The 27,080-nt window shown below is 39.3% G+C and overlaps 1 protein-coding gene across 1 annotated transcript; it reads right to left on the reverse strand.

Moving 5' to 3' along the window:
• LOC143853228 (uncharacterized) lies at positions 1 to 27,080 on the reverse strand. Its single transcript, XM_077362962.1, has 3 exons — positions 26,934 to 27,080; positions 24,934 to 24,971; positions 1 to 356 (listed from the first exon to the last, which is right to left on the reverse strand). Exons 1-3 carry the CDS (start codon positions 27,004 to 27,006, stop codon positions 243 to 245), a joined length of 225 nt encoding a protein of 74 aa, XP_077219077.1. The 5' UTR covers positions 27,007 to 27,080; the 3' UTR covers positions 1 to 242.

Raw genomic sequence — 27,080 nt, forward strand, 5'->3', positions numbered from 1 at the left:
TGAACATCAGGAAGTGGCCCATAGTACACTTGAGCAACATCATTAATTGAAAGATGAAAATAAAATATTGGAGATGCATCAGAAAAGATGCATTAAAAGAAAGGCAAATGCCATATAATTTAAAAGCTTTATTAGCATACACTTGAAGAACACCTATACTAAACGCCAGTACTGAAATAACTCAAAATCATTCCCAAATAGTACATCAATTGATTCAATTCATGCCATGTAAATTACAAGCCTCAATAAGACTTCCCACAGTGTATTAAGCTCCCAGCGCCCAGAAAAAGACCAAAAATAGCTGCACTGCCAAGTGTGGTTTGCCCGATGTACCTAATCTTCAAGAGTCCTGGGACCTGCATTATTTTTCTCACTAAACTTAGAACAACCCACCATAATTAATTACAACTACTTTCAGGAACTTTTTCAATATTAATCAAAATTTTAAACCAAGATGAATATCTGGGCTAAACTAGAGTATGCTTAGTATTTAACAGTATTATTTTGATATTACCAAAAATATGTCAACAAATAGGAATAACTCGATAAACCAAAATGGACCCCCTCTTCTTAAGGCCACAACATTTTGCTTTGTGCTGCTTCAAGAGATTATGCATCTAATAAAAAAAATGATAACCTGTCATTGACTTGCATGTGTTTGGATCATAGTTGCCGACTTGCCAGAAACTCCTTGGGCAGGTAGGAAACCCGTTTCCCCTAAAACGCGTTTCTCGCGGGTGGGATACTCATTTTCCCTAAAATGTGTTTCCCACGTTTCCGAAACATGATTAAAAAAATTGAAGAAATGTTTCCGAAACGCATGGCAAACATAGGAGAAACTTATGTAAATAATGCGTGAAACGCGTGATGAACATATGCCAACACTCATAGAAAAACGCATGTGAACCGTGTAGGAAACATGTGGTGTGGAACTTATGGAAATCATTTTGGAAAAAACACAACAAAAATTGTGGAATAGATATTAAAAAAAGAAAACAAAAGCATAGATTGTAATAAAATTAAAAATAAGAAAAATTCAAATAGAAATTTGAAATTAACAAACTTTAAATCTACAAAAACACATATTTCATGTTTTCCTTGTGTTTCATGTGTGTTTCTATCGTTCCTGAAATGCTTCTAATGCGTATCCTAAGACGTTTCTCATACGATTTTCTATCGTTTTCTCGTTTCTCGTTTCCTCTATATTTTTTTTCATGCGTGTCCTGTTTCCATTTCATGTTTGGTTTCTCGTCGTTTCCCACCTTAGTAACTATGGTTTGGATCTCCTTCCGATCAGTGTTACCTAAACACCTCAATGGACCCATAAGAAGGCCCTCTATAGTATAAACCATGATGAAGTGTACCCCTCAAATATCTCATGATGTGCTTGGCTGCTTTCTGTGATAAATCAGACGATCTTTAACCTTGCTGCCCTCTTTACCACTTCTTGTTTCACACTAATGGTGTGTTAATAGGATTGAAACGCATCATGTAGTGAGGGTTCATGGTTGAATTGGGAACAAAAGGTTATTTGCATCATCAAGGGAGCTAGGTACTGTTTGTGAAACCTACGTTCATTTCATGTGGTATCAGAGCTTTGCCTTGGGCAACTTACAGTAGTATCAGGGCTCATACACAGGGTCTTAGAGTGGGTTCAGAGCTTTCATTCAAGGTCTATTAGACTTGCATATGAGCTTGCTTGACAAAGGAAGAAAAAATGCTGATCTTGTTTGACAAAGGAAGGTATGCTCATGCGGAAGAAAAAGGTAGATCGGAGAGATGGCCCAAGGATTGGCCCTGTTTATCTTGTGATTATCTAAATTTTAGATGGTGAAAACGATGCAGGTGGTGCCACCTGAATAATAAAAAGATTGCTCCTTCACCTGCCTTCTCTCCTAGCTCTCGCTGCCCTCAGAAGCCACCGATGAGGGCTGGCAATGAGGGCGGTTGCAGAGAAAAAAGATCTTGAGAACAAAAGGAAGAAAAATGCCGATCTTGTTTGACAAAGGAGGGTATGCTCGTGGAGAAGAAAAAAGTAGATAGGGAAGATGGCCAGGGGATTGGCCCTGTTTATCTTGTGATTATCTAAATTTTAGATGGCGAAAACGATGCCGGTGGTGCCACCTGAAAAAAAAGAGATTGCTCCTTCACCTGCCTTCTCTCCCAGCTCTCGCTGCCCTCAGAAGTCACTGATGAGGGCGGTTGGTGGCCGGATTCTAAGGTGATCTAGGAATCCTTTGAAGAAGGGGTTCCGACTTTATCTATTTTGGGAAAGGAAATGGAAACACGAATTGATATTCTGAAAGGGTGTTTGATCGGTAAGAGAAGGGATAATAGGGGAACTTTATACATACTTTGGCAATGGGCTAGAAGCTTTTGGGACATTGCCTCCCTCACAAGAACCTTGTGTCTTAGCAAAGGATGAAATTCTGTTCATGTTTCACTCAATGAATTTGGCTGCTAGGGTCCTGGCAAAGTGGAACGAGGCTTGCTGGAACTGGCTACTCTCACTCGTTGCCTAGCACAAGGATTTCGTTCAGGGAGTGGAAGAGATCTGGGTTAATTTTTACAGAATCCCGCTTCACGCATGGGCTACTTCTACTGTGGAAGCCCTAGGAAAAATCTTTGGCCCGGTTTTGGAAGTAAAGATGAAAGGCAATCATGATCACTGTATGAGCTTCGTATCGGCTAAAATCCTAACTTCTTGATGGAAGCTATCTCGCCCTTTTGTTCAGATTCGGATACTGGATGATTGCTTCACCATTGGAATTGAAGTTCACAATGATAGCAGTGAGCACCAATTGGTTTCACCCAGTATTGATTCCCTTAGAGTTGCAGGTGTTTCTTCGGCGAGTCTGGGGAACCCTCCGAATTTAGTGGACAAATCTTTTGATTATAGAAAGTTGTCGGAGATCCCTGTGGTAAACCTTGGGTCGGTGCCTAATCGGAGGAACTCCATCAGAATGATCGTTGAGCAATTTGGCCCCACCCTTTCAATTTCAAAATTCAAATCCCCAGATAAAATAAAGCAGATGAACGTGGGTGTTGTTCCCAAGGACCTCCCGTCCTTGGATCTGATTATAGAGGGAAAGACCTTGGGTTTGGTGTCGTCATCAAAAGGGTCTTCTGGGCATTGTGAACTTCCGATTGACCATGGACTGAAACATACTAGATCATATAAAATCAAAGGCCATTCTGGTTAGAAATCGAAATAAAAACAAAGTCTGCGCATCCTAAAAAGAGGGAGTCTGGGACAAGCCACTCTGGAATGATTCTCAAGAGTCGAGCACCTAACTATTGCCCTTTGTCAAAGCAGAGAGCTAGTCAAAATTCTTCAAAGAACAGCTTGGGAGGAAATCCTCTGAATTTAGAAATTCAGATAGCCATTCGAAGGGAAGATCGACTGAGTGGATCTCAAGGAGAAAGTTTTCTTCCCAATTTTTACCCAGGGCATGTGTCGCCGTTGGGTGACTAGATGTCGCAAAGGCTTTTCTAGCTTCCGTTCCCTTAAGAAGCCGGATGGATGGGCCTTGGGGGTTTCCTCCTTATCATAGGACGTGGGGCTTAGGGAGAAAAGGCTCCTTGGAAAAAGTAAAGTCTCTTGAAGTGACTTTTTGATGGGTGACCCCAGATGTAAAAAGATTGAAATGTGGCTTTTACTATATTAATGAAAATAAGATCTTGAAGTCGGCAGCTTCCTCAATGGGTAATTTTATCATGGAAATGTCCTGAACATTAAATGCGATATGGGGACTTGTAGCTTTCTCTTAGAAAATCGGTCAGATATAATTAAACTAGATCTTGTATCATAAATGTTAGAATTGCCTTGAATGCTTCCCTGGTGAAGTGGGGTCTCGTTATTGGATATCATTGGCGGTTGCTCTCCTTGATAAGGTGCCGCTTGGGTTTTTTCCACGATTTAAAAGAAGAGAAGTTGTCGCTTGGGTCCTTTCTAAGATTCAAAAGAAGTGAAGCCCTTGTCCATCTTGTCCACCCTACCAATCCACAAATGGAGAAGAACGATGCATCCTCTCCCTGAGTCGGAAGAGGTTTCGATACTCGGATCCCATGGATCTGGAGGATGTCTTTAGTAGGGTGAAGATGATGACTTATGATGAAGAGAGGGCTTCGAGGAATGATCCAACCCCCAGGGAGATCATCAAGGGTTTCCTCAAGAGACAATGGAAACTGTTCAAGGAAGGGGCTGGGCTATATGTTGATGAGTTCTTCTGTCTAACGGGGACACACAACGTGAAGGAGACCCACACACCCATGCACAAACACCCTTTTTTCAACAAAACATTGGTTGATGAGAGGAGGCTTTGAAACATTCGTTGGGAGGCTGCAAAGGCAGTGGGAATACAAAGGTTGGAAGAATGGATTGCTCGGAAAAAGAGGCATGGAAACCTGGAATTGGCCCCTATGGATCCTCCCCCCTTCATCTCAGAAGACGACGGAATGGAACTTGAGATCGAGTCTATCTTGCAGAATTTGGAAAAGTGTTCCTCCTGATGGGGAATTTCTAGGGGTTACTGTACAGGGCTTCTTTCATCAAGGTACTTTTTTGGCAAGTTTTTATCAAGGTCTTCGAGGAAGACCTATTGTGGTGGGGGATGGTTTCATTATATTTTCAAGATCTTCAAGGAAGATCGCACATATTTTTGGTAGTTTATTTTTGTTTGGGAAGGATCTTTTGGGAAGTTTGAAAAGGTGGACTTTAAATTGGAGGTGATGTAGCTAAAAGGGGCATGGATAGGGAGATTGGTCTTTTAAAATTTTATTAGGGTCTGGAGCTCTCTCCTAGGCCATCATAAGATGTAACTATATGGGGACTCCTTGCCCCCCTATTATGTAACTTTTGTATGAATATAAATACATTTTTGTTGCTTTAAAAAAAAACGCATCATGTACAAATTGTTAAGTAAATTGGTGGCAAACGCCTTCTATGATGTGATTTCAGTCTTTGGTTCTCTCAATCTCCACATAGGCCTGCAACTCAGGTCGGGTTGAGGCCAACCCGAACCCAACCCAAGGAACCATTTACTCACCCTGAACCTGATTCAACCCGATCAGGTTCAACCCGACCCAACCTGAGGAACCCTTTTTCCCAACCTGAAGCCGGCCTGACCCGAGTTCCAACCCGACCCAACCTGAGTTTTTAAGCTTTAAATATACAAACTAAAAACAAAAAAAATGTGGGGTTTCACTTGAGTCAGGTTGCACGAGCCCTCAATCCAAACACGAACACGAACCCAAACCAGACCTAAACTCGGGTTATGAAAACTCAACCCGAACTCGAACATGACCTGAAATATACCCACCCGACCTGACTTTTTTTGGGGATGAACCCGACCCGAGTTGCACCCCTATCTCCAAACCAACGAGGTCGTTAAGCTCCCCTTGGTCCTTTATATTGAAGGCTACTTTTAGGCTATTTTTGAGACTTTGTATCTCATAACTGTCACACTCTATGATGATAATGTCATTAAAATGCACCAAAACCAGCATCAACCCTGAGTGTTTTTAATAAAAAGAGGAGTTATCTGACTTTTTTTTTCATATAGCCATTGTTCCCAAGTGCTAGATGAAGCTTATCAAACCATGCCCTGCGAGCTGCTTGAGTCCAGCCTAATTGAGCCCATAAAATGCTTTGTTTGTTGAGTCTACTGTCAAAATTACTTAGATAGGCAACTTCAAGCTCCCCTGGCTACTCCATGCATGCCCTTCTCTTTTAGTGACCTGTGAAGAAACTCATTTTTCATGTCAATCTAACTAAGTGTCCATCCATGCAAGTTATCCAGACATTGCATAAATTCGAATGTAGTACACTTTAACTACAAGGCTAAAGGTCTAATAGTAATCAAGACAAACTCTCTGATTATACCCTTTTGCCACTTGTCCAGCTTTGATTTGTCAATGGTACCATCTAACTTCTGCTTTATCTCTAACAGTCACTTGCAACCAAATGCATTTCCCTCAACAGGTCGATGAACTTCTCAAGTCGTTCTTACAGAGCACACCAAATTCTTTCACCATGGCCTCAACCCTAGTAGATCCCTGAAAAATTTTGATGCCTCATCAATGGTCTTAATCACTTGAGCGGCTAAAGCAAGCTTTCTGCTTTTGTTGACAGACATAATGCTTATCATAGAACTCAACGAGATGAGCTTGAGAGGTTTGTATGATATGGATGATATGCTAGCTACTGCATCTCACGATGAACTACTTTTTCCCTTACTCTCATGTCTAATCTCCAATGGGTTGTAGAACTGTGACTCATCAAAGAAACATGACGGGAGATTCGAATCTTTAAGGTGAAGAGATCATCCCTTATGGTCATCAATATATCCCATAAAGGTACAAGTAACATCCTTGGAAGATAATTTTTTTCATTGGGAAGACAGAAAATGCAGAAAACAACACAAAACAAATACAATCCCATGAACATAACTCTGAATAGTCAGGATCCATACCAGTGAGAATCTATGTGGGAGAAGCATGTCTAAGAACGACTTGAGGAAGAAAAGCCCAACTATATGAAAGGCTTCTCTCATAGGTGATTTTAGAGCCCCAAAGTGAAAGATCATTGAGAGGTCAGTGCCATTCAAAAATAATTTTAAAAAAAATCATGGACGACCTTCGTGATGTAACAATGTTTTTTTTCTGCGAACCCATTTTTGAGTTGGGAGTAGGTGGACAAGAAAGCTGCTGATGAATTCTTTACTCATGGTAAACCTGATGAAATAATTTATGTCATTTGGAAGACAGAAAAGGCACATAATGATAATACATACAAATACAACCCCACGAACGTAACTGTGAATAGTTAGGATCCATGCCAGTGAGAATCTGCATGGGAGAAAGCATGTCCAAGCACGACTGAAGGAAGGATGTTGACGACATGCACAACTGTATGAAACGCTTCAAGCCCATAAGTGTTTTTAGAGCCCCAAAGTCAACTAACATGGAGAGGTCAGCCTATATGACATAACGATGTGATAGGGACCGACTGCGCCTGAACGTCTCTAGAGAACCTACCTTCACTTGTGAAGTGGCATGAGGATGGAGGAGGATCTACTGCAAGATACCCTGAAAGATGTCAATATCAATAGTGAGCGTCATTATCAATTACTAGTGTTTTAATGGGTGGTTTAAGTACACAATGGCCCCACTCAAAATTTTAATGGAGTTTGAATGAGGGGTTTCCTTGCCTCATAAGAAGTCCTATTGGGAGTCTAATTATGTTTTATTAATAGTTAGTTTAATCAAGCAGCATTAGGACTTTAGTTTCCTTTTTATTCAACTAGTTTCTTAATAGGGATTTCATTTCATTTTACATGCTTTAGTTTCCTAATTGTGCCTCTTGTTATTTTCGTTGGGTTTTTTCTATAAATATTGTAGGATGTTTTTAAGCAGTAAAATATTGTAGGCTTATAATGATATGACATTGATGAAATTTGTTATTTCTTGAACTAGTGTGACGGCTGTTTCTCTGCAAGCTACGAATGCCAGCTAGATTCATCTACGACCACTACTAGCCTTCACCCTTTCATCTACGACAACCCCCCTCCCCTCCCCCAACCCCCCTTCTCTCTTATCCCAACCACCACAACAGACACATGCACCCCCAACCCCTTCTCCTACTAGCCTTCGACTTGCACAACCAACCTTCACACCCTATTATTAACTTCCCCTTAATCCCCATCCCATCGACTGTCCATAATAACTTTTTGTTTTCAACCCATTGCCCATTCAAGAACCCTTCCAAACCTGTTTCCAACCTAATTCATCACTTGAATCCCATAAACCCCAGCAGCCCAACCTTTATTCCCGTACCTGAAACCCAAAATAAAAGTTAATATACAATTTGCAAAACCACCCTAATCCTTCTTTTGAACCAGTAACCCTCCCACTATTTTTCCCAAGTCTCTAACTCTCTATAGCCTATCCTTATTGACCGTTAATTCACCTAAACTTTGTCCCTACACTCAACACTTACAGTACCCGCACACATATATCTCACTCTAAAAGCCTGCAAATACCATCCCATATCGCTCCTGAGCGTATACCAGTCCTAAGATCACAACTACTAATAATTTACACACATGTTACAGTCGTATTTAAGTGCCACCATCCCTCCACAAAACACACAACCAGACCTCTAGAATCAATCACAGTCAATATTAGTCTCATTCCCTAACCATTACTATGAAATACTTTACTCAAAACTTCAACAGTTTGGTCCCAGTTGGTTGTTGGTTGTGTCCTACACTCCTACGTCACTTGGTATCGTGGCCTAGGTTATACACCATGACCACTAGAAGTTGTAGGACCTAAGCTATCAATTTTGTTTCGTTTCAGTCCGAAAAACGGAACAGAAAGACCTTATGTACTGTTTGTTTCAGCCAGAATTTCGGCCATGTTTCAGCCGAAACACTTTTTTCTCTTGAAGAAACACTTTTTTTCTCCTTAACGGCTATTTTTTATTTTTTACAATTTACTCCATATTTCTAACAGTTTTATAGCAGATTGAAGGATATTTCCCTTATTTTTTCCTCCCCCAAAATCAAAGCCCTATATAAACACATCTAAATCTTATATAAACCCACCTAAACCCCATTAATTTTGTTTCCTTTATTGATGTATTGCAATAAATTTAATGTTTCTTTTTTTTTTGGTTAAATTTGGCTCATATAACAGTTTCTTTTATTTTCTAGCAATTTTTTTAAAATTCTTAAAAAAAATTCTTCGATGAAAGCATCTTTTCTGAAACAAAATGCCTAAACGGGCGAAACACCGAAATGTTCCGTTCCAGTGACAAACGAAACGGCGAACAAAACGGAATCAACAACTTAGGGTAGGACTTACCAACAAGAACTGCCCTGTAATCAAGATCTATTATGGTCTATTTGTTTGCGCGGCATAGACTCAGAGTAGTGGAATAAGTAGTCAACAGGGACGAGACAAGCATTGGATTTGCCTAGAATTACCTCGGAGAATAGTGGTAAGCAGTGTTTGGTTTCATGAGATAGACTTGGACAAGGTTTTAAATCTCGGTTTCGGTTTCGGTTTCGGTCATCACCGAAACCGAAACGTTTCGGTTTCGGTACGAAATTTCGGACGAAATCTTGTAAAAATTTCACCGAAATTTCGGTGAAAATTTGGAAATTTCCGAAACGTTTCACCGAAATTTCCGAAATCCGAAACGTTTCACCGAAATTTCCGAAATTTCGGGTGAAATTTTGTACTTCACCGAAACGTTTCACCGAAATTTCAGAAACGTTTCACCGAAATTTCCGAAATTTCACCGAAATTTTACCGAAACGAAACGTTTCGGCCGAAATTTCCGAAACGTTTCGGCGAAATTTGGTACTTTTCCGACTCACTGTGAATTTCGTTTCGTTTTCCACCGAAACCGAAATATTTCGGCCAAAACGAAACGTTTCGGCCGAAATTTAAAACCATGGACTTGGAGAGTAGGGTAATAACGGGTGTCATTACTAAGATAGAGAGAGAGAGAGAGAGAGAGCATCATTTCCAAGAAATTTCAAGCGAAATTCTACCTTTTTTGTGGAATTTGGCTTTGGATGTTATGAGGGGACAAGAATGTCACCTCAACAGACATGCAATAATTACCCAAGAGAATCTCGGGAAGCGGGAGTTCAATGCTATATTGGCAACCAAACGGGATATTTTGCTAATGTGGCACCCAAATGCCAAGCAAAATCCCTAAGCCTTCCCTGGCTTTTATGCAACCAAACACACCCAATGGATAAGAATGTGATTGATAGGTTAGATAGAATTGAGTCGCAGCTAGGGAGAATTAGAAATTCCCCTACCTTTTTTTCAAGATTACTTGATAAAAGCTTTTCCTCTAGACATCAAAAAATTCAATTTCTAAGGATTTTTTAGCCAAACATCAGTGGCCCATCCACGGATACAAGAACCTTTAATGCCCAATTGAACTCATATATTATACATGTTTAATGTATACAACCAAGATGGTTGGGATGGCATGGCATGCCAATTTCATAAGAAACTTACGTTAACTCCACCAACAATACTCCCATAATAAGGGGCATACTATTTTTTCCATTGAAGACTCAAAGAAGGAGCTCAACATATGAACAATCTAGATCGATCAAGGGTAGGCCAACCTATGCACCGGATTAGCCTCATCATGTCACTACAATGTCAGGTTTTATTAGATCATCTTCTTGGGATGACCAGAAAAAATAAAACCGTGGTGTGCATATGGGAAGACGTCACACGGCTGTAAAATTCCATCTCGTGCATCATTCTCCTAGGCTTCACTCTCACCGACAGTTTTAAAACCCGAACCTCTTTTTCGCAAAAAAAAATTACATGCATGAAAAAGATAATCACACATAAAATGCAATGAAATCAAATTTCCCTCTCGCAAGAAGAGGTTTTATCAATTTCGGTGGGGACGTACAGTTCTGACTCTAATGGCCGTTAATTACATTTATTGAAAGAGAAAATACATCTGATTATCCATCAAGAGACTCCCTATCTAATCATAAAAAAAAAGACTCCCTATCTAAATACAAATTTTGATTATCATCCCAAAAGAGGAGCTTTGTGAAATCTCTGTTTTTTTTTTGTTTTTTTGTAAACAATCCTCTTGGAGAAGCTTTTAGCCCTAGAGAGATGATGAATTTGACTCTCAGATGATTTTTGTTCCTCTTTTGTAAAACAGTCCTCTCAGAAGAGGTTCCCTTGAGTCGTATCTTGGACTCTTTTTTCTAAGGGTCCTCCAGGAAGAGAAAATCGTTTGATTCATCTCATATTTCTCCTGGATGAGAAAGGTCTTCTTTACTCTTTGAGTCTTCCGGAAAAAACTCTTTAAAGGTCTTCTCCTTTCTTTTGGAGAACCGTCATCTTTATCATCGTTCTACTGGAGGAGAAAGGCCTTCCCCCTCTAGAGTCTCCAGGAAGAGATTCTATAGGAATTTTCTTCATCTTACTTTTTGGGAACAATCATCTTTATCATCTTTCTCCCGGAGGAGAAAAGCCTTCTCCCTTTAGTCTTTGGGAAGAGATTCTAAAGGGATTTTCTTCATCTTCCTCTTGAAAGAGAAAGGTCTTTTTCCTTTTGAGTCTCCCAGGAGAGACGCAAAAGTACTCATTTCCTTCTCGGAGGAAGTCTGCAAATAGGGAAAAGGAAACTGTTAGTTTCAGAAAAAAGAATTGTTTGCCTTTCTCTCTTTTTCTTTCTTCCTTTTTGGTTCTTCTCTTCTTTTGCGTCCTTTTTTCTCCAAAAGATCTGATCCCCTCTCAAAAGTATCTTTCCTCTATTTATAGAGCTTACTTGGAGTTGTTGGCTCTTGCCAACTCATTGCTTATCTTATATTCCATGATCTTCACTTTCTTTTTTGTGGAGCTGTTGTAAGTGCTACCACACCAATATCTTTGGTTCCACGATTTCAACTTCCCTCTTTCATGGGAAGTTACATAACCCTCTTTTTAACGTGGGTGACTCTCGTGGAAGTTTCAACTTAGTTCAATTTAGGAATTTTCCCCTTCTTTGCTAAAGTTTTTTTTTAACATATATCCCTTCTATTTTAGGAACAACGTAACGTAATGTGTAACCACTTTTTCGTTTTCTTTTCTTCTTTTTTTGTAAAATTTTGAGTTTAACAAATGCCCCCTCAAGTCTTGTAATTGGAAGGGTTCTGAGGCTTGCAAGACTTAATTCGCACATAGGGGTATTTTAGTAATTTTCCATCACTCGGGTATTTGGGTCTTTGCTGTCCGATTTGGGGATATTATCATCATTTTTACCCGATTTGTGGGTATTCTCACAATTTCCATTGAATCTGGGATATTTTTATCATTTTTGCCTGATTCGGTGGCATTCTTGTCATTTCCCTTGAATCGAGGATATTCTTCTCATTTTTACCCAATTTGAGCATAGTCATGTAATTTCTCTTGAATCAGGGATATTCTGGCCTTTTTTACCCATTTGGGGTGTCCTGGTCATTTTTACCCAATTTGGGGGCATTCTTGTGATTTCCCTTGAATTGGGGATATTCTAGCCATTTTAACCCGGTATACCGTATACTGGTCATTTTTATTCGATTTGGGGGCATTCTTGTAATTTCCCTTGAATCGGGGATATTTCAGCCATTTTTACCCCATTTGAGATATCCTGGTCATTTTTACCCGATTTGGTGGCATTCTTGTAATTTCCTTTTTATTGGGGGTATTCTGGTCATTTTACCCGATTTGGGGTATTCTTGTAATTTCTCTTGAATCGAGGATATTCTGTCCATTTTTACATGATTTGGGGGCATTCTTGTAATTTTCCTTGAATCGGGGATATTCTAGCCTTTTTTACATGATTTGGGGGTATTCTTGTCATTTCCCTTGGATTGGGGCTATTCTGGTCATTTTACCTGATTTTGGGGTATTCTAATAATTTTCCTCGAATTGTAGACATTCTGGTCATTTTATGTTATGGAGAAATTGTCTTTTCCTTCAGAAAAATCCTCTTATACTCCATATTCGCAGGGCCCACCATTTTGTTTCAAATTTAGATGTCGTGGATCCCACAAGTTCCACCCAAGCCATCCAAAAAGTGATATGTGTGGTATGTTGGGGCCCATCCCTTTCTACCACATGGATAACATATTAGGGTCATCACTTTGAACCTTGTATTTTCATGTGTGGCCCACAATTTTACATTCACTCGTGTGAACCCAATTATATCTACCCAAGACTGCATATAATGGAGACCCTTATCTTAGGATAAATATGGCAAAGAATAGATAAGGATGAGATTGAGAATAGTACGCAACAGTTAGGTTAGGATTTTATTTATGAGAGAAAATAGGAGATACTCGTTAGAGTCTTATAGCATAAGAAAAGATGGAGAGAGACTCGTGAGATAAGTTTGGGAGAGAGAATCATGTAGTGATATAACAAATTGTGGGATGATGAGAGAAAATAGCAACAAAATTTCATTGAGGACAGGAGTCTTTAAAGGTTTCCTAATAGGAGTTGAATTAGGTTTATCTCTTTATTATATAAAGAAAAGATATTTTCTCCAAAACCCAAAACGTGAAGAACCCAAAAACGTGAATAAAAGAAGAGGAGAAGAGAAAAGGAGAACCCTCCATTAACGTGTTTCGAAAAGACCACCCTTTGTTCTTCTGTCGTCTCCGTAGAGGACTTCCACTTCGATATAGTTAGGTTATCTCCCTGTCCTTCTTTTCCAACACCCTCCTTCATTGTCTGTGCACGGAGATATGAGATTTTCCTTTACTTACATTTGTAACTTCCGATACATAAAATTTATGGGCTAATGTATTATGTATATCCAAAATCTGGATCAATAGAGCTTTAGTGGGTTTCTAACAACAGAACATATTACTGCCTAATGTATTTCCAGTATCTGGTTCAAGGGTCAAAACTTATGAATATTCCAAAGATACAAAACATCGCATTCTTCTCAGGGCAATGGAGCCTATAATTGTCAAACTGAAAAATAGAATATCCGTATACAGTTCACTCGAGGAACGTTTATGAGGGAATATAGTGAGCCTTCCCATGTCACAGATGTCACTTTTTCAGTTTTTCCTGCTAGCTTTCCAATCATCTTCTTTTTCCTTTCTTTTTCTCCTTTTCTCCTCTTCTCCACATTTTTGGGCTCTTCACCTTTTGAGTTTTGGAGAAAAGATGCATCTCTTTATATAATAAAGAGATAAACCTTATTCAATTCCTATTAGGAAACCTCTAAAGACTCCTAATTTTGTTATTTTCTCTATCATCATCCCACGAATTGTTATATCACTATATGATTCTCTCTTTCAAACATATCCCACGACTCTCTCTCTCTCTCTTCATCTTTTCCAGCTAAGACTCCTTTTAGGACTATCTCCTATTTTCTCTTATAAACAAAATCCCAACTTAATTGTTGCATATTATTTTCAATCTCATCCTTATATATTCTTAGCCACATTTATCCTAAGATAATTGACCTCCATTATATACAATCATGGGTAGAGATAGTCGGGTTCACACGAGTGGATATAAAATTGGTGGGCCCCACACATGAAAACATACGGTTCAAAATGATGACCCGAACATGTTATCCATGTGGTAGAAAAGGATGAGCACCAACATACTATGAGTATACAATATGGTGTAAAATGGTAGCCACACTGATTGACATCTAAATATGAAATCAAATGATGGCCCCTCAAATATGGAGTATGGGAGGACTTTTCTGAATGAAAAGACAAAAATTTCTATCTAACATAAAATGACCAGAATGCTCCCAATTCAAAGGAAATTATTAGAATACCCCTAAATCGGATAAAAATGGCCAGAATATCCCCGATTCAAAGGAAATTACAAGAATACCCCCAAATCGGGTAAAAATGGCAAGAATATTCCCGTATCAAGGGAAATTACAAGACTACACGCAAATCGGGTAAAAATGGCCAGAACATCCCCGATTTAAAGGAAATTATAAGAATGCCCCCAAATTAGGTAAAAATGAACAGGATACATCGTCTCTCTTCTTAGTAGATTTTCTTTCTTTTTATGCATGTCTCTCTACCATGCGTCTTTATCTCTTACCCTTATCCACTTCTCTCTCTCTCTCTCTCTCTCTCTCTCTCTCTCTCTTATTATTAGTTCACCCCGTTTAGCTTTCTCTATCCGCTTGGTGTTTTCACCCTGTTTGGCTATCTATCCATCTACGTGGTGCTCTCTCTCTCTCTCTCTCTCTCTCTCTCTCTCTCTCTCTCTCTCTCTCTCTCTCGTCCATGCCATCTATGATCGTTCGGGAGATCATCTAATATCGAAGCCCCACACGTTACACAAGAAAGTTAGTGATTCTAAAAAAGTAAGCCATTTCCGCAGGCAGCCTATCAAATCTATATAATAAAGTAAGGCAAGAAGGGATTTATGTAATCGTGGGAAGAAATGGCAATATTAGGGACTCTAAGAACATAGAAGAGTAAAACAAAACGAATAGAGAAGTGAGGGTGTGCAAAATTGTTGTTTGGTTCAATCCCAATTACGAATTGGCAAGGGCGAACCCGTTTTGTATTGTTACCACATACTGTTACAACCTATCACTGAAGTGTTGGTTTTCTGAAGAATTAGAGAAGTGTCGGTTTGGTAGTGTTACCACCTATCACTGAAGTGTGTGGTTTCTGAAGAATTATAAATGTTTGAGAAGCGAAATACTCCAGAGATATTGACCCGGGTTAAATACTCAATCTAATGAATAAAATGGTGGTAGAGCAGTAGTAGCCGTGGCAATATGATGAGGCCTGGGTCCCGGCCAGAGAATAAATGAGGGTGCACAAAATTGTTGTTTGGTTCATTCCCAAGTACGAATTGGCAAGGGCTAATCCGTTTTGTACTTTACCACCTATCAACGAAGTGCATGGTTTTCAGAAGAATTAGGAAAGTTAAAAGTCTGTTTGGCAGTGTTACCGCCTATCATGAAGTGTATGGTTTTCTGAAGAATTGGAAAAGTTTGAGACATGAAATGCTCCTGAGATATCGACCCGGGTTAAATACTCAATCTAATGCCTAAAATGGTGGTAGTAGAGTAGTAATGGTGGCAATATGATGAGGAAGCCTAAAATGGTGGTAGTAGCAGTAGTAATGGTGGCAATATGATGAGGGCCGGGTTCCGGCCGAAGTATACGAGGGCCAACTCTAGTAGGAGAACTGTAGGGACACAAATGTGTTATAAAAGATAAATAACGCCTTTCTCCAACAGCTTAAGCTTTTGGAGAAGTTGGTAAGTTAACATGGTATCAGAGCCAGGTATCGAGTTCAAACCTCCCCGATGGCAAAAATCCACATGTGATGGTCGGCCCAAAGTGGGGCCACATGTGCCACGTGTTTGCCAAGTGGGCCACACGTGCGGGGGAGTGTTAAAGTATAAAAGATAAATAACGCCTTTCTCCAACAGCTTAATCTTTTGGAGAAGTTGGTAAGTTAACAAAATGTAACAAGACTTAAGTGGAATTACTTGTAATTTCGTCTTTCAAGAGTCACCTACTCGATCCTGAATCTCATGAAAGAAATGTGCAAAGTGCCAGGGAAAAGAGTGAGATCCCTTTAGCCACATCTAATGACGTTCAGGGAGTCCCTTTCCACCACCATTGAATCCACAGATGCCTTCTACAATAATTGTATGCCCTAATGCAGGGCCCACACTTCCGCTCATGAGTCGGTTACTCCAATATGGCTCACAAAAGCCCATCTCACCGATCCCAACTCATCTCTATGAACACCACCAATCCCTGCAGGCCAGGATTCCCTAGGCTAGAGCCATCAAAATTAAACTTCAGAAGGCCCGGAACAGAAGGAACCCATTCTTGCACAATCAGAGTCCTCGACTCAACACTAAAGCAGAAATCCCTACAACCCCTCCATAAATCATAGGCAGAAACAAACTTGAAACAGGGGAGAATCCTCATCCAAGAAATCATAAGCTCAATAATTTTGCATGAAAAAGGAGGGCACTTTCCTTTTCCTTTAAATATTGGAGCATTCCTCTCTTTCTACAGCTAAGAAAGAGGTTTGTTTCCACAACAATACTCGAGCGCAGCCCGGACTTCCGTAAGCACAATAATTAAACTTCATGCTCTGTTATTGATAAAACTGAAAGTTCTTAGTAGATCTTCCAAAAATCTACATCAAAATTGGTACCAGAGCAATTCCAGAAGAAATTCGCATTTCTTTACGAACCGAACCTTCGAATTTCATTCAATTTGATTATGTGATTTGCATTGGATCATTCTGGAAGAATTTATTAAATGACCTTCTTCCATAATTGTTTACTTGTTGAAGAAGATCTCCAATTTATAAGAAAAATTCGAATTCAACATTTGATTGCATTTTCTCCACCAAATTTGTCATTTTTCAAAATTTTCCTTGAATCTTGCAATTATTTGAAAATTCAAAGTGCAAATTGTAACTACTTTCAGATTCATCGAATTCTTATAGATTGTCCACGAATTGCAACATAAATTGCAATTTTTGAAAAAAAAAAAAAAATTGAATTCAAAGAAATTTTCGCCATTTTCCCCTCTAATTTTCGCCATTTTTCGAATTTCTTCTTTAAATTATGCCATTTCTTTAAAATTCAAATTGCAATTGTTGTTTGCTCTCAGATTCATCAATGTCTTCAAGTTCCTTCATGAATTCCATGTGAAATTATGAATTTTGGAACCCTAGACTCAAAAAAAGTGCCGCCAAAAAGGAGTTTTTCCTTCATTTTCCATTTCCCTCATCAAATTGATCCACACAACTTCTTTCAATTGTTTCCTTCAGCGAATTTCATTGCATCTTGGTCGTTTTTCATCATCTGAGATTGCTCTCTATGCAATTTCGTTTTTCCTCCCCAAATTAACCTTTGTTTCCCTTGTTTTCTCCTTTGTTCTTCACAAACTCATCATTTTCGTTTTTCATTCTTCGGGTTTCGTTTTTCTTCTAATGCAATTTAAATTCTATGGAACTTCCTATGAATCGTGCCCATCTTCATTGTTTTCACTGGCATGTCACAGAGATCTGTTCGTTTTCTATAATTCAAGGTCATATTCACTAAATTCAAGGTTTCAAGAGCTGGCGCTCACTGCTATCGCAAGTTTTTCCTAATCTGAATCACGAAATGCTGAATTGAATTCACTGCATGCATCACCTTGCAAACAGGTAAAGAACCTGGAGGAATTTACCGTTCGTGCACTTTTCCTCCTGCTGTGAGCACTGTTTAATGAACTTTTCGTCTACGTTTTAATCATCTTCTCAGCTCAGTTTGACTATTCCAGCATTTAGAACTGGAACCAAAGGGATACAACAAGCAACATTTAGTTTTCTGGATATTTTTTATCCCAGTGAAGTAGTTGAATCTGGAGTTCATTTGCAGCATATTCAAGGCTACAAATTTTTGCATATAGCGAGACCCTGTGTTCCTGTTTACCAGTTCTAGTGTGGAAGTTTGAGGTTGCTGCTTCAAAGCAACTTGATCTGATCTAAATCCAGTATTGAGAATTGCATCATGTAACTGAAACCAGTACCTGCCAATCGAGTTCCATCCGGCAGTTCCAGCTCGAGATCAACAATCAGGCCATCTCAGTTGCACCAAATTTTCAGCACTGGTCTGTTGTTCTTATTTAGATGATTGAGAAGTTCAGTCCAGTGAGTATTTCTAGGTTCAGATTTGGATTGAGTTGATCACTAATAGATTAAAATATCATAGCTGAACAATGTTGTTGAGATGTACTCTATTGTGTATACGAATGGCTGAAACTGGTTTCAAACCTGAGAATTAGCCAGTTGAACTTGCTCTTTAAATTCAGCTATACTGCAGACATTTGGTTTAACATCTTTCAGCACCTAAAGTTTGCAGAGAAGTGGAATTTACTCCAACCGAGACCCAAACACTGAGTTTATTACTAGCTACTCATAGGACCAGGCCCCATCCTCAAACTTCAATTCTTGTTTTGGGTTAAACCTCCAAATTGCCTACCCCTGAAGCCCTTTTAGAAGGAAAACACATAATGGAGGGAAGGCTAGTTGTTTTTTGGATACAAAATGAGGTTTTAGACAGCAGCAGAAAACTCCATGGTTCAGAATTCAGAATTTAGCGACTTCTTGTCAGCACTCTTATCTACACCAGTCACTTAGTTGCTCGCACCTCAAGCATCTGATGGACTACTTTTGATCTCAGTGCAGTTCATGTTGAGGGACTACTTTTAATGAGCCTATTGCAGCTAGGCAACTGTTTGGAGTGAGTTTGGTCACCATTTCAGCAGCGAGCATTGATATACACTGTAGATCTGCTCCACCAACGGTGAGTCCACCATATGTCCCTTATCTTGATGGCTACGACTACTATGCAATCCTTAGAGTATAGAGTGTCTACGATGGATTGACGCACTCGAAGCATATCTTATATACTATGGTCGAGATCACCGAGAGACTACTTGGCGTGTCCGAGAGACGGTGAAACAGTATGCCATGGGTGAATACGAGCGCTGAGAGCATGAGCGCTTTGACATGGGTGAACCTCCGTTCCGTAGATGGGAGGAGGTGGCAATCTTTCATGAGGGAGTATGCCCCAGGAGCTTATCAGTGAAGACATGAGTCAGAAAAACACCAAAGAGAATATGAGGCTAAAGAGTTGCGAGAAATAAGGGCTGAATTAGACAATATGAGGCAGTCAATGATGAAACAAGAAGATCCATATCAGAAAAACAGAGGATATGATTAGACAACTTATCAGTCAGCAAAGCAGAGATACCTCCTCTTCCACCATGTGATGATGTTAGTAATGAGGAGGAAGATGCTGATATCACGACCTTGGGTGTTGATTCACTCAGAATGTCACCAGCGGAGTAAGAGGACATTACTACCATTGATTTAGTGGAAGAGCATCTAGAGCAGACTGAGCAGACAGCAGATTGAATTGCTAGTTTTGAGAGGATAGGTGAGCAGATGACGGATTCTACTACTGAGGCAATGGATGATCAGATCGGGTTGAATGGCGAGACAGAGTTTGACCTAGAGCTCTCCTTGACAGATAGTTGCACCAAGACAGTTGGTAGACATGTGCCTATAACATCTTCAGACCATATTGGACCAGATGAGATAGTGGATGAAGGTTTAACTCTTGAGATGACAGAAAGACATACTGTCGTAGTAGAGACTTTCTATCAAGACCATTTTCTAGAGCTGACCTTATCATGGATGAGACCTGCGTGATGCATATATTAGGATTTATTTCCGCATTATTTAGTTTCTAGTATTTTTATTTCCATGTTATTAGTTTCTAGGATTTTATTTTCCATGTTATTTTTAGGAATTCTTATTTTAGTAGGTTTCTATCTTTTGGGTTGTTAATTGCCTATTTATAGGCCTCTTTACAGTTTTATTGTGAACTTTGATTATTATTGATATTGAATAAAGATTATTCTCCCTCTACTTCTGGTTTTCTTCTTCTTTCTTTTGATTTCTTCTCTTCCCTCCCTAAATTCGTCTCTTCTTCAGGTTATTTCGTCTATTATTCCTCTCTTCTTCTAATTCTATCCCCTTTCATCTATTTCTCTCCCCTTTCCTCAATTTTTCTTCACGGTGCTGCATCAATTTGGTATCAGAGCTTTTCTTTGTGAGATCCTGCATCAATTTGGTATTAAAGATTGAAACGCGATGTGAGGGGGTGTCGAATTGCAGGTGCACCTCCATTCAGTCGATGGGAGGAGATCCGTTCTGAGTTTATGAGAAATTATGCAATCAGTATGTACAGAGATTGAAACGCGAGCGAGCAACATCTAAAAAAAGATTGATGCGTGAAGAAGCCGCTCGCCGAGAAGAAGCTGCTCGACTTACACAAGAAGCTGAATTTCAGGCAACCTTGGAAAGGACAGCACGTGACTTGCATGAGAGGAAATTGGTGCGCGAACGTGAAGCCGCAACCCGTCGCGAACAAAAAGCTGAAGTCTTCGCTCGCTTTGAACCAAACATCGCAACTCGTCATGCACGAGTAGCCGAAATTGAAGCAACGAAGAAATTTGCTAACACTATTGACAAGCCAGACATTGATGATGCTATTGGTCCGACAGATGATATTGTAGATGAGATCATTATAGAGGTTGAGCCCATGATTATGTCAGATACTGAGTCCATGATGGCAGATGAATCAGAGATGTCCGATATAGAGCTGGAGAGTCCACTGAGGCCGACGTCGATGAGCATGACTATTCAGAGATTTCCCCAGCACCGATTGCCGAGCATCTAGAGAGAGATCTTGACACTTCCACAATAGCGACAGATATTGTGTTAGAGCCATGTGAGGCTGTTCTTTTGACAGGTTGACCGAGCATAGTCATGTGTCGAAGATTGATCAGGAGGATTGCCCGCCTGATATCACTATGCCAGATACGATTATAGCAGATGACTTTGTTGTTGATTCCATTGCACCAGATTTGATACCAAGAGGTGCTATCTTTATTGAGGAAGGTCGTGGATTGGTACTGCCCATAGCCGTTATGCCGATTCCACCGATCCAGGAGATGTATGTTGCCATGTTCCCAGCTTCATTGATTCTCAGGAAAAGTTTCGTGTCTTTATGATTTTGCATGGATGATTTCTTCTGTATTACTATGCTCGCGTTCCCTACCACTTTCCCAGTCATTACGAGCGTTGTCCAGCATTCCAGAGTTCGGAGGATTGCGACTCATGCTACTTGAGTTGGTTGTCTACGTATTTGATCCAGGCGGATTAGAACTCGAGGGCGAGTTCTTTTCAAGCGGGGGAGAATGATGCAGATATTAGGATTTATTTCCGCATTATTTAGTTTCTAGTACTTTTATTTCCATGTTATTAGTTTCTAGGATTTTATTTTCCTTGTTATTTTTAGGAATTCTTAGTTTAGTAGGTTTCTATCTTTTGGGTTGTTAATTGCCTATTTATAGGCCTCTTTACAGCTTTATTGTGAACTTTGATGATTATTGATATTGAATAAAGATTCTTCTCCCTCTACTTCTGGTTTTCTTCTTCTCTCTTCTGATCTCTTCTCTTCTCTCCCTAAATTCATGTCTTCTTCAGGTTATTTTCGTCTCTTCTTCCCCTCTTCTTCTAATTCTATCCCCTTTCATCTATTTCTCTCCCCTTTCCTCAATTTTTCTTCACGGTGCTGCATCACTGGGATTTACACGAAGAGTGACAGGACAGAAATGAGTATATCATGTATGAACAGGAACAGACATGATACACCACCGCCTATGCTTAGTTGGTGGTGGGCATTACAAAGCAGATTCGGTCGAGTGAACATAAGTGACGGGCCTTGGATAAAGGGGCTTGATATAGAGAGCTACATATTTGACACCGGCACAGACATCACACTTTTCTTTGGCTGAGTAGAGAGGGATGACATCCCAGCTTGTCCATTGACTTGGGTCTATACCCCTTCTATCAGGATGGAGCCGAGCTTGAGGTCAAGCTCTTTCTAAGGGGGGAGGATGATGAGGACCGGATCCAGGCCAAAGTCTAAGAGGGCCAACTTTAATAGGAGGAAGTGTAAGGACACAAATGTAATAAGCCTTAAGTGGCATTACTTCGAATTTCTTCTTTTAGGAGCAAGTATTTGTGTGTAGGGGATACTTGTAATTAGTGAGTAATTGAGGGGTGTGTAGTGAGGATTTTAATGTAAGGATGGGAATCCTCTATAAATAGTCTAATCTAATTTGGGGACTTTTGATATTTTTGATGACTTTTGGCTGATTTAAATTAAAAGTTTGTAAACACTAGTTTGGAAGAAGAAATTTCAGCTAGTAAGGATATCTTTGAATGAAATTAGAGAGGAACTCCTGGAATTTGAAGGCTTTCCAACTCTTCTTCTTCTTGACATGAGTTCATCGTCAAACTAAGTATCTTCCTTGCTATTTTCTATCGAAGTTTAATAAAATTTCAGTTCCTTCCATTATCTCTTGTCTTTGATCACCTTTTTCTTGTTCACTTCATTTCTTGCACAATTACAGCATATAACTATTCATGCTCTGTTATGGACAGCAACTTTCTGTTTTGGACTGTTTTCTTAGATTGAATCTTGGATAAATTTGAAAGTTCTTAGTAGATCTACCAAAATATACATCACAATAATCTAAGTGGATGAGGTCTAAAAAATCAATTGACAAAGTAAAGCTTAATTGCTCTCATTATGAGTAGAAACACAATAGGGAAACTTATTGGGATCTCTATCAGAACCTGAGGCCGAAGCTCGCTATAAGAGCACTCAGCCTGACTTGTTATTCATCAGGATGCAAAAGAAATCATAGTACATCCACACTAATCAGATAAATTTATCTCTTGCACTAAAATATGAGGTTGTGAGCACTGGTTACGAAGAAAGAACATCCAACATTGGATATAGCAAAGGTAGACCAATTAGAAGTCTCGTGGCAAGATGCAATACAAGAGTAACAAAAACAAGAACATGCAGGTAGACAGGAGGTCGAACAAGAACTGAGTAAAGCAAACGGTAGAAGTAGAGGCCTCCATCTAAAATTAAAGGAAAACGAGCTTTTGTTCGTGGATCAACATCACATCATCATCAAACACACAAACTGACACCTCACCTGGTAATGAAACTGCTGTTGGTCTTGAGGTAACCCAGAGCTGGATGAGTGCCATGTGATTGGGATGGTCGATTATAGTGATAGACACCCTACAACAAGATTATGTTGGAGGAAGAGCACGCGGGATGATAATGTTGATGAGGACGAATGTCCTGAAATAGTACGTATTCTTGGTAATGGGGGATGGACCTAATGATGGTGGTTGTGGTAGTATAGCGAATGTCGATAAGACCATTTGCTCTAGTACGGAGTTTATCAGACTAAGTAGTACATACACGACAAACTACGAGTAGCTCCAGCCCCCAAAGTTCGACTATGGCCAATTCCAATATTGCGGCTATAGCCAGCAACAGACCCAATACCTTGTTGACAATGCTGACAGTTAACATCATCCCTATCATTCCTAGGGGCCATGGATATGTCCCTTATGGAGGACATCCTCAAGAGATAGAGATGAAAATAATAATGGTGATGGTGATCATCTGACATGTAATTCAATGCAGTACAAAGCTAATGTAACTTTGTCACTTCAACTATTTGACTCTTTTGACTGCCTACAGTCTGTAGTTTCATACTTAGTCAAAGCGTTGTAGTTGCCAAACTGCAAATTTCAAGGCTCATACTTGAGTGTTAATGTCTCATATTGATATGGTGACAGGGTGATACGGATATGTACTAAAATAACTATTGCACTAGTCATTGTGAGTAGCAATAGTTTACTAAAAAAGTTGAGAATTACAGTGAAAAAGGTTAACACTCTAAACACACGTGTTTCATTTAATAAGTAAGGTAAAGTAATAAAAAAAAATATTTATCATGCATATTTTACATAGCACACTATGATAAAAAAAATGATCTGATTAATTCCCATTTCTAATGATTTATTATGAGTTTTCTTTTGCCATCTTGAGCATATCGTGTGATATCTACCATGTATTGATGATATGTATTGGGTCCAATGCATCTCAAAAATCTGAGGCTCAAACATTGTGCAACATCCATCTCATCAGTAGGAGATGATCAGATGACATCATGAGGTAAGAAGCATTCTCACCTCATTTCTTTTAATTTTTGTTCACCGTTTCGTTTCCCTATGCTAATTAGGATTGACATGAAGCGAGTGCCGTGCTCATCATGGGATTTAATGGGGATAGAAATGTTCCAATCTTTCACTCTAATGCTAAAATTATGGGGTTCACTCCACCCATGATTTGGATATGATGTGAGTTGCAACACAATCATCCTCGTCATTTTAGCCACAACAAATTATGAAGCTTAGCGTGTTTTGTCTTTCTTAGATGATAGACTTGGAAGAGAAGGTTTAGGAAGCCCAAACATTTAATTATACTATCTGTGCTCCCACACAGAGGGCTAGCCTTGGCGCAACGGTAAGGTTGCCCATTGTGACCTGGTGGTCACAGGTTCGAGTCACGGAAACAGCCCCTCTGAAAAGCAAGGGTAAGGCTGCGTACATCTAGCCCTCCCGAGACCCCGCAATGGCGGGAGCCTCGTGCACTGGGCCGTCCTTTTTTTTATCTATACTCCCACACACTATGGCCATGTATTTTCTTCAACTACAAAAGTACATAGTTATGTGACATCAATTGTGCACTAACTAAGGTCGGATTTAGTGCTAAAATCAAATTGATTAGAAGTATAATATAACCATCAGTTGCAAAATCTAGACGGAAAAAATATTACAAAAATATTACAACCAACGTGGGCAGCACATGTCAACTAGAGCTGATATAAAGTATTGAATTGCCTAGCATTACAAAGATCGACAAGGGTTCAGAAACTGCACCTTATACCTGATAGCCTCATAGGTTCCATAAACAGCACCTACAGGAGCATAATAATCAACACAATGTTCAATAAAATTACATATAGCTAAATTCCCCAGTTATTGTAACAAATGAAAAAGAAATCGTCCTATAACAAAATGATTGTAATTATGGTATAATAAAACTAGGAAAAAGCAAAGACAATAAGATAGTAAGTGCACCCACAAATTGGTACTAATTGGTACTTGTGTTCAAAAAATTACATCACAAACCTATGATTATAAATTGGTGGAAATATGATGCTTCCAAGTGGAAGAGATGTAAGGCTGGACTCTGGAAGATAATCAAATATGTAGCATCCTCAATCCAGATGCTCGACAATAATAAAAAAGAGATTAACAAATAAAAAAAGGGAGAACAATAAGGAGATAATTTCCCTACAGTTTACAAAACCCTAGAATAAGAAATAGCAAGAAGGATGGCAAGTTGTGCCTCCCAAAGCAAGTCACGATTTTCAAGTCTACTATAGATCAAAAGGGGAAGGGTTTTTTGAGTAGTTTTTCAAAGGTAATTGAATCAAGAAAATAGATGTCCCTTTTCTTCCCTTTCTTCTTTAAGAAGATGTGGATTTTTAAGGTTTTTTCAACCTATCTTCTGATCAATACTTTTAATTATTTTTTCATTCTGCTTGTGGTTCTTTGCACCTGCACATGTGTCAGGTGATTAAGAAGCTAGGTGCATTTGATGAGTGGGGTCAAGTAGAAAGGAATTGTTGGGGGTCGAAAAAGTGGACCAATGCGGGTAAAACAAAGGAGGCAATGAGATCTGATTTTTCTTCGCCTAAACAACATAGCAACATCGAAACGGTATGTGAGCCAACTTCCTGGCATGATGACCAACGAAGCACAAGTGCTCAACTATGATGGGGCAAGGAGGTAGTAGACACAGAGTATACCATGGCAGTATAAGCTATACCGAGAGCACACACGACACGTTATCTCGTCCAAGTAGGGACATGAAAGAAATTCAAGGCATTATTTCCGATCATTTCACACGAGCAGTGAGAGGTAATAAATGACTTGAGCAGAGAGATGGAACTTTCAGAAATTTATCAGGGCTATAAGGAATAGAGGAGTAAAGGAACTGATATTAATTTCAAGAGAAGATAAGGAGGTGATCCAAGCAATTTCAGGGGTAAAAAGGTATAATTTCCCCAAAACATAGCTGAGGAATTAAGGGGATGTATCACCTCTGCAAGATTAGCCTCATCCCAGTCAACGGGTTCATCTTATTGTATGAGTAGCAGACTAGCCTATCAACAGTCATAAATAAATTACACATATAGCATCACCAACATGCAATCATAGGAAAAAAAACTCATAAATTAAGCAAACATAATCACAATTATCAATATGCATAAATCAACATATATTCAACATATCCTACTAAACTTTACTGACAGACCACACCAATGTCTAATAACAGAATGAGAAGATAATAGCTTATAAGCAATCTCACTAGTGATTAACATACTTAAATGCTTGTTTTAGGCAAAATTTCTCTACATTTTCGTTCATTGCTACAAAAAGATGGAGGTTCAATGTCCAAAAGATGGAGGGAAGTTCAACATTGAAAATACAGGCTAGACCCTACCTTTCCTTTCATCAATTTGATGGTCTATAACCTGGCATCATTAAACTAAAGATCAGTGGAAGAGAGCGTCAATTCTATCTTACACGAAAAAAATCAAGATGAACCCAGTCCATCTAAATCTTCTCTAGTCACCTCCAAAAAATAGGCCGAATTGATATAATCTTTAAAATTCCAGATTCGTTAATAGTATTATGACCACTTTCATACTTTCTTGCTCCAGGGTAATCAACTTAAACAGCGGTAAAATGTCCATTTTTCATTAGGGTTTCAAAGAGATTTAAGGATGGTATAAAAATAAACCAAGATATTAAAAGTAGTAAAATAGAAGAAAGTAAAAATAGAAACGGGGAGGAAGAAGAGTAGTTACCGACTGCGCCACCGACTGCGCCACCGACCGCAACGCCTGTGGTGACACGAGCAAGGCAGCTATCTCTCGCCATTCTTTTCCTTTTCCCTTTCCCTTCTCAGTCTTATAATCTTTCTTTGTTTTGATGCAAGGCTCCTCTCTTTGTAT

The sequence above is a fragment of the Tasmannia lanceolata genome, unplaced genomic scaffold (genome assembly GCF_043159265.1).
Source record: "Tasmannia lanceolata isolate RefF3 unplaced genomic scaffold, GAP_Taslan_0.1 ptg000019l, whole genome shotgun sequence".
NCBI classification, from domain to species: Eukaryota; Viridiplantae; Streptophyta; class Magnoliopsida; order Canellales; family Winteraceae; genus Tasmannia; species Tasmannia lanceolata.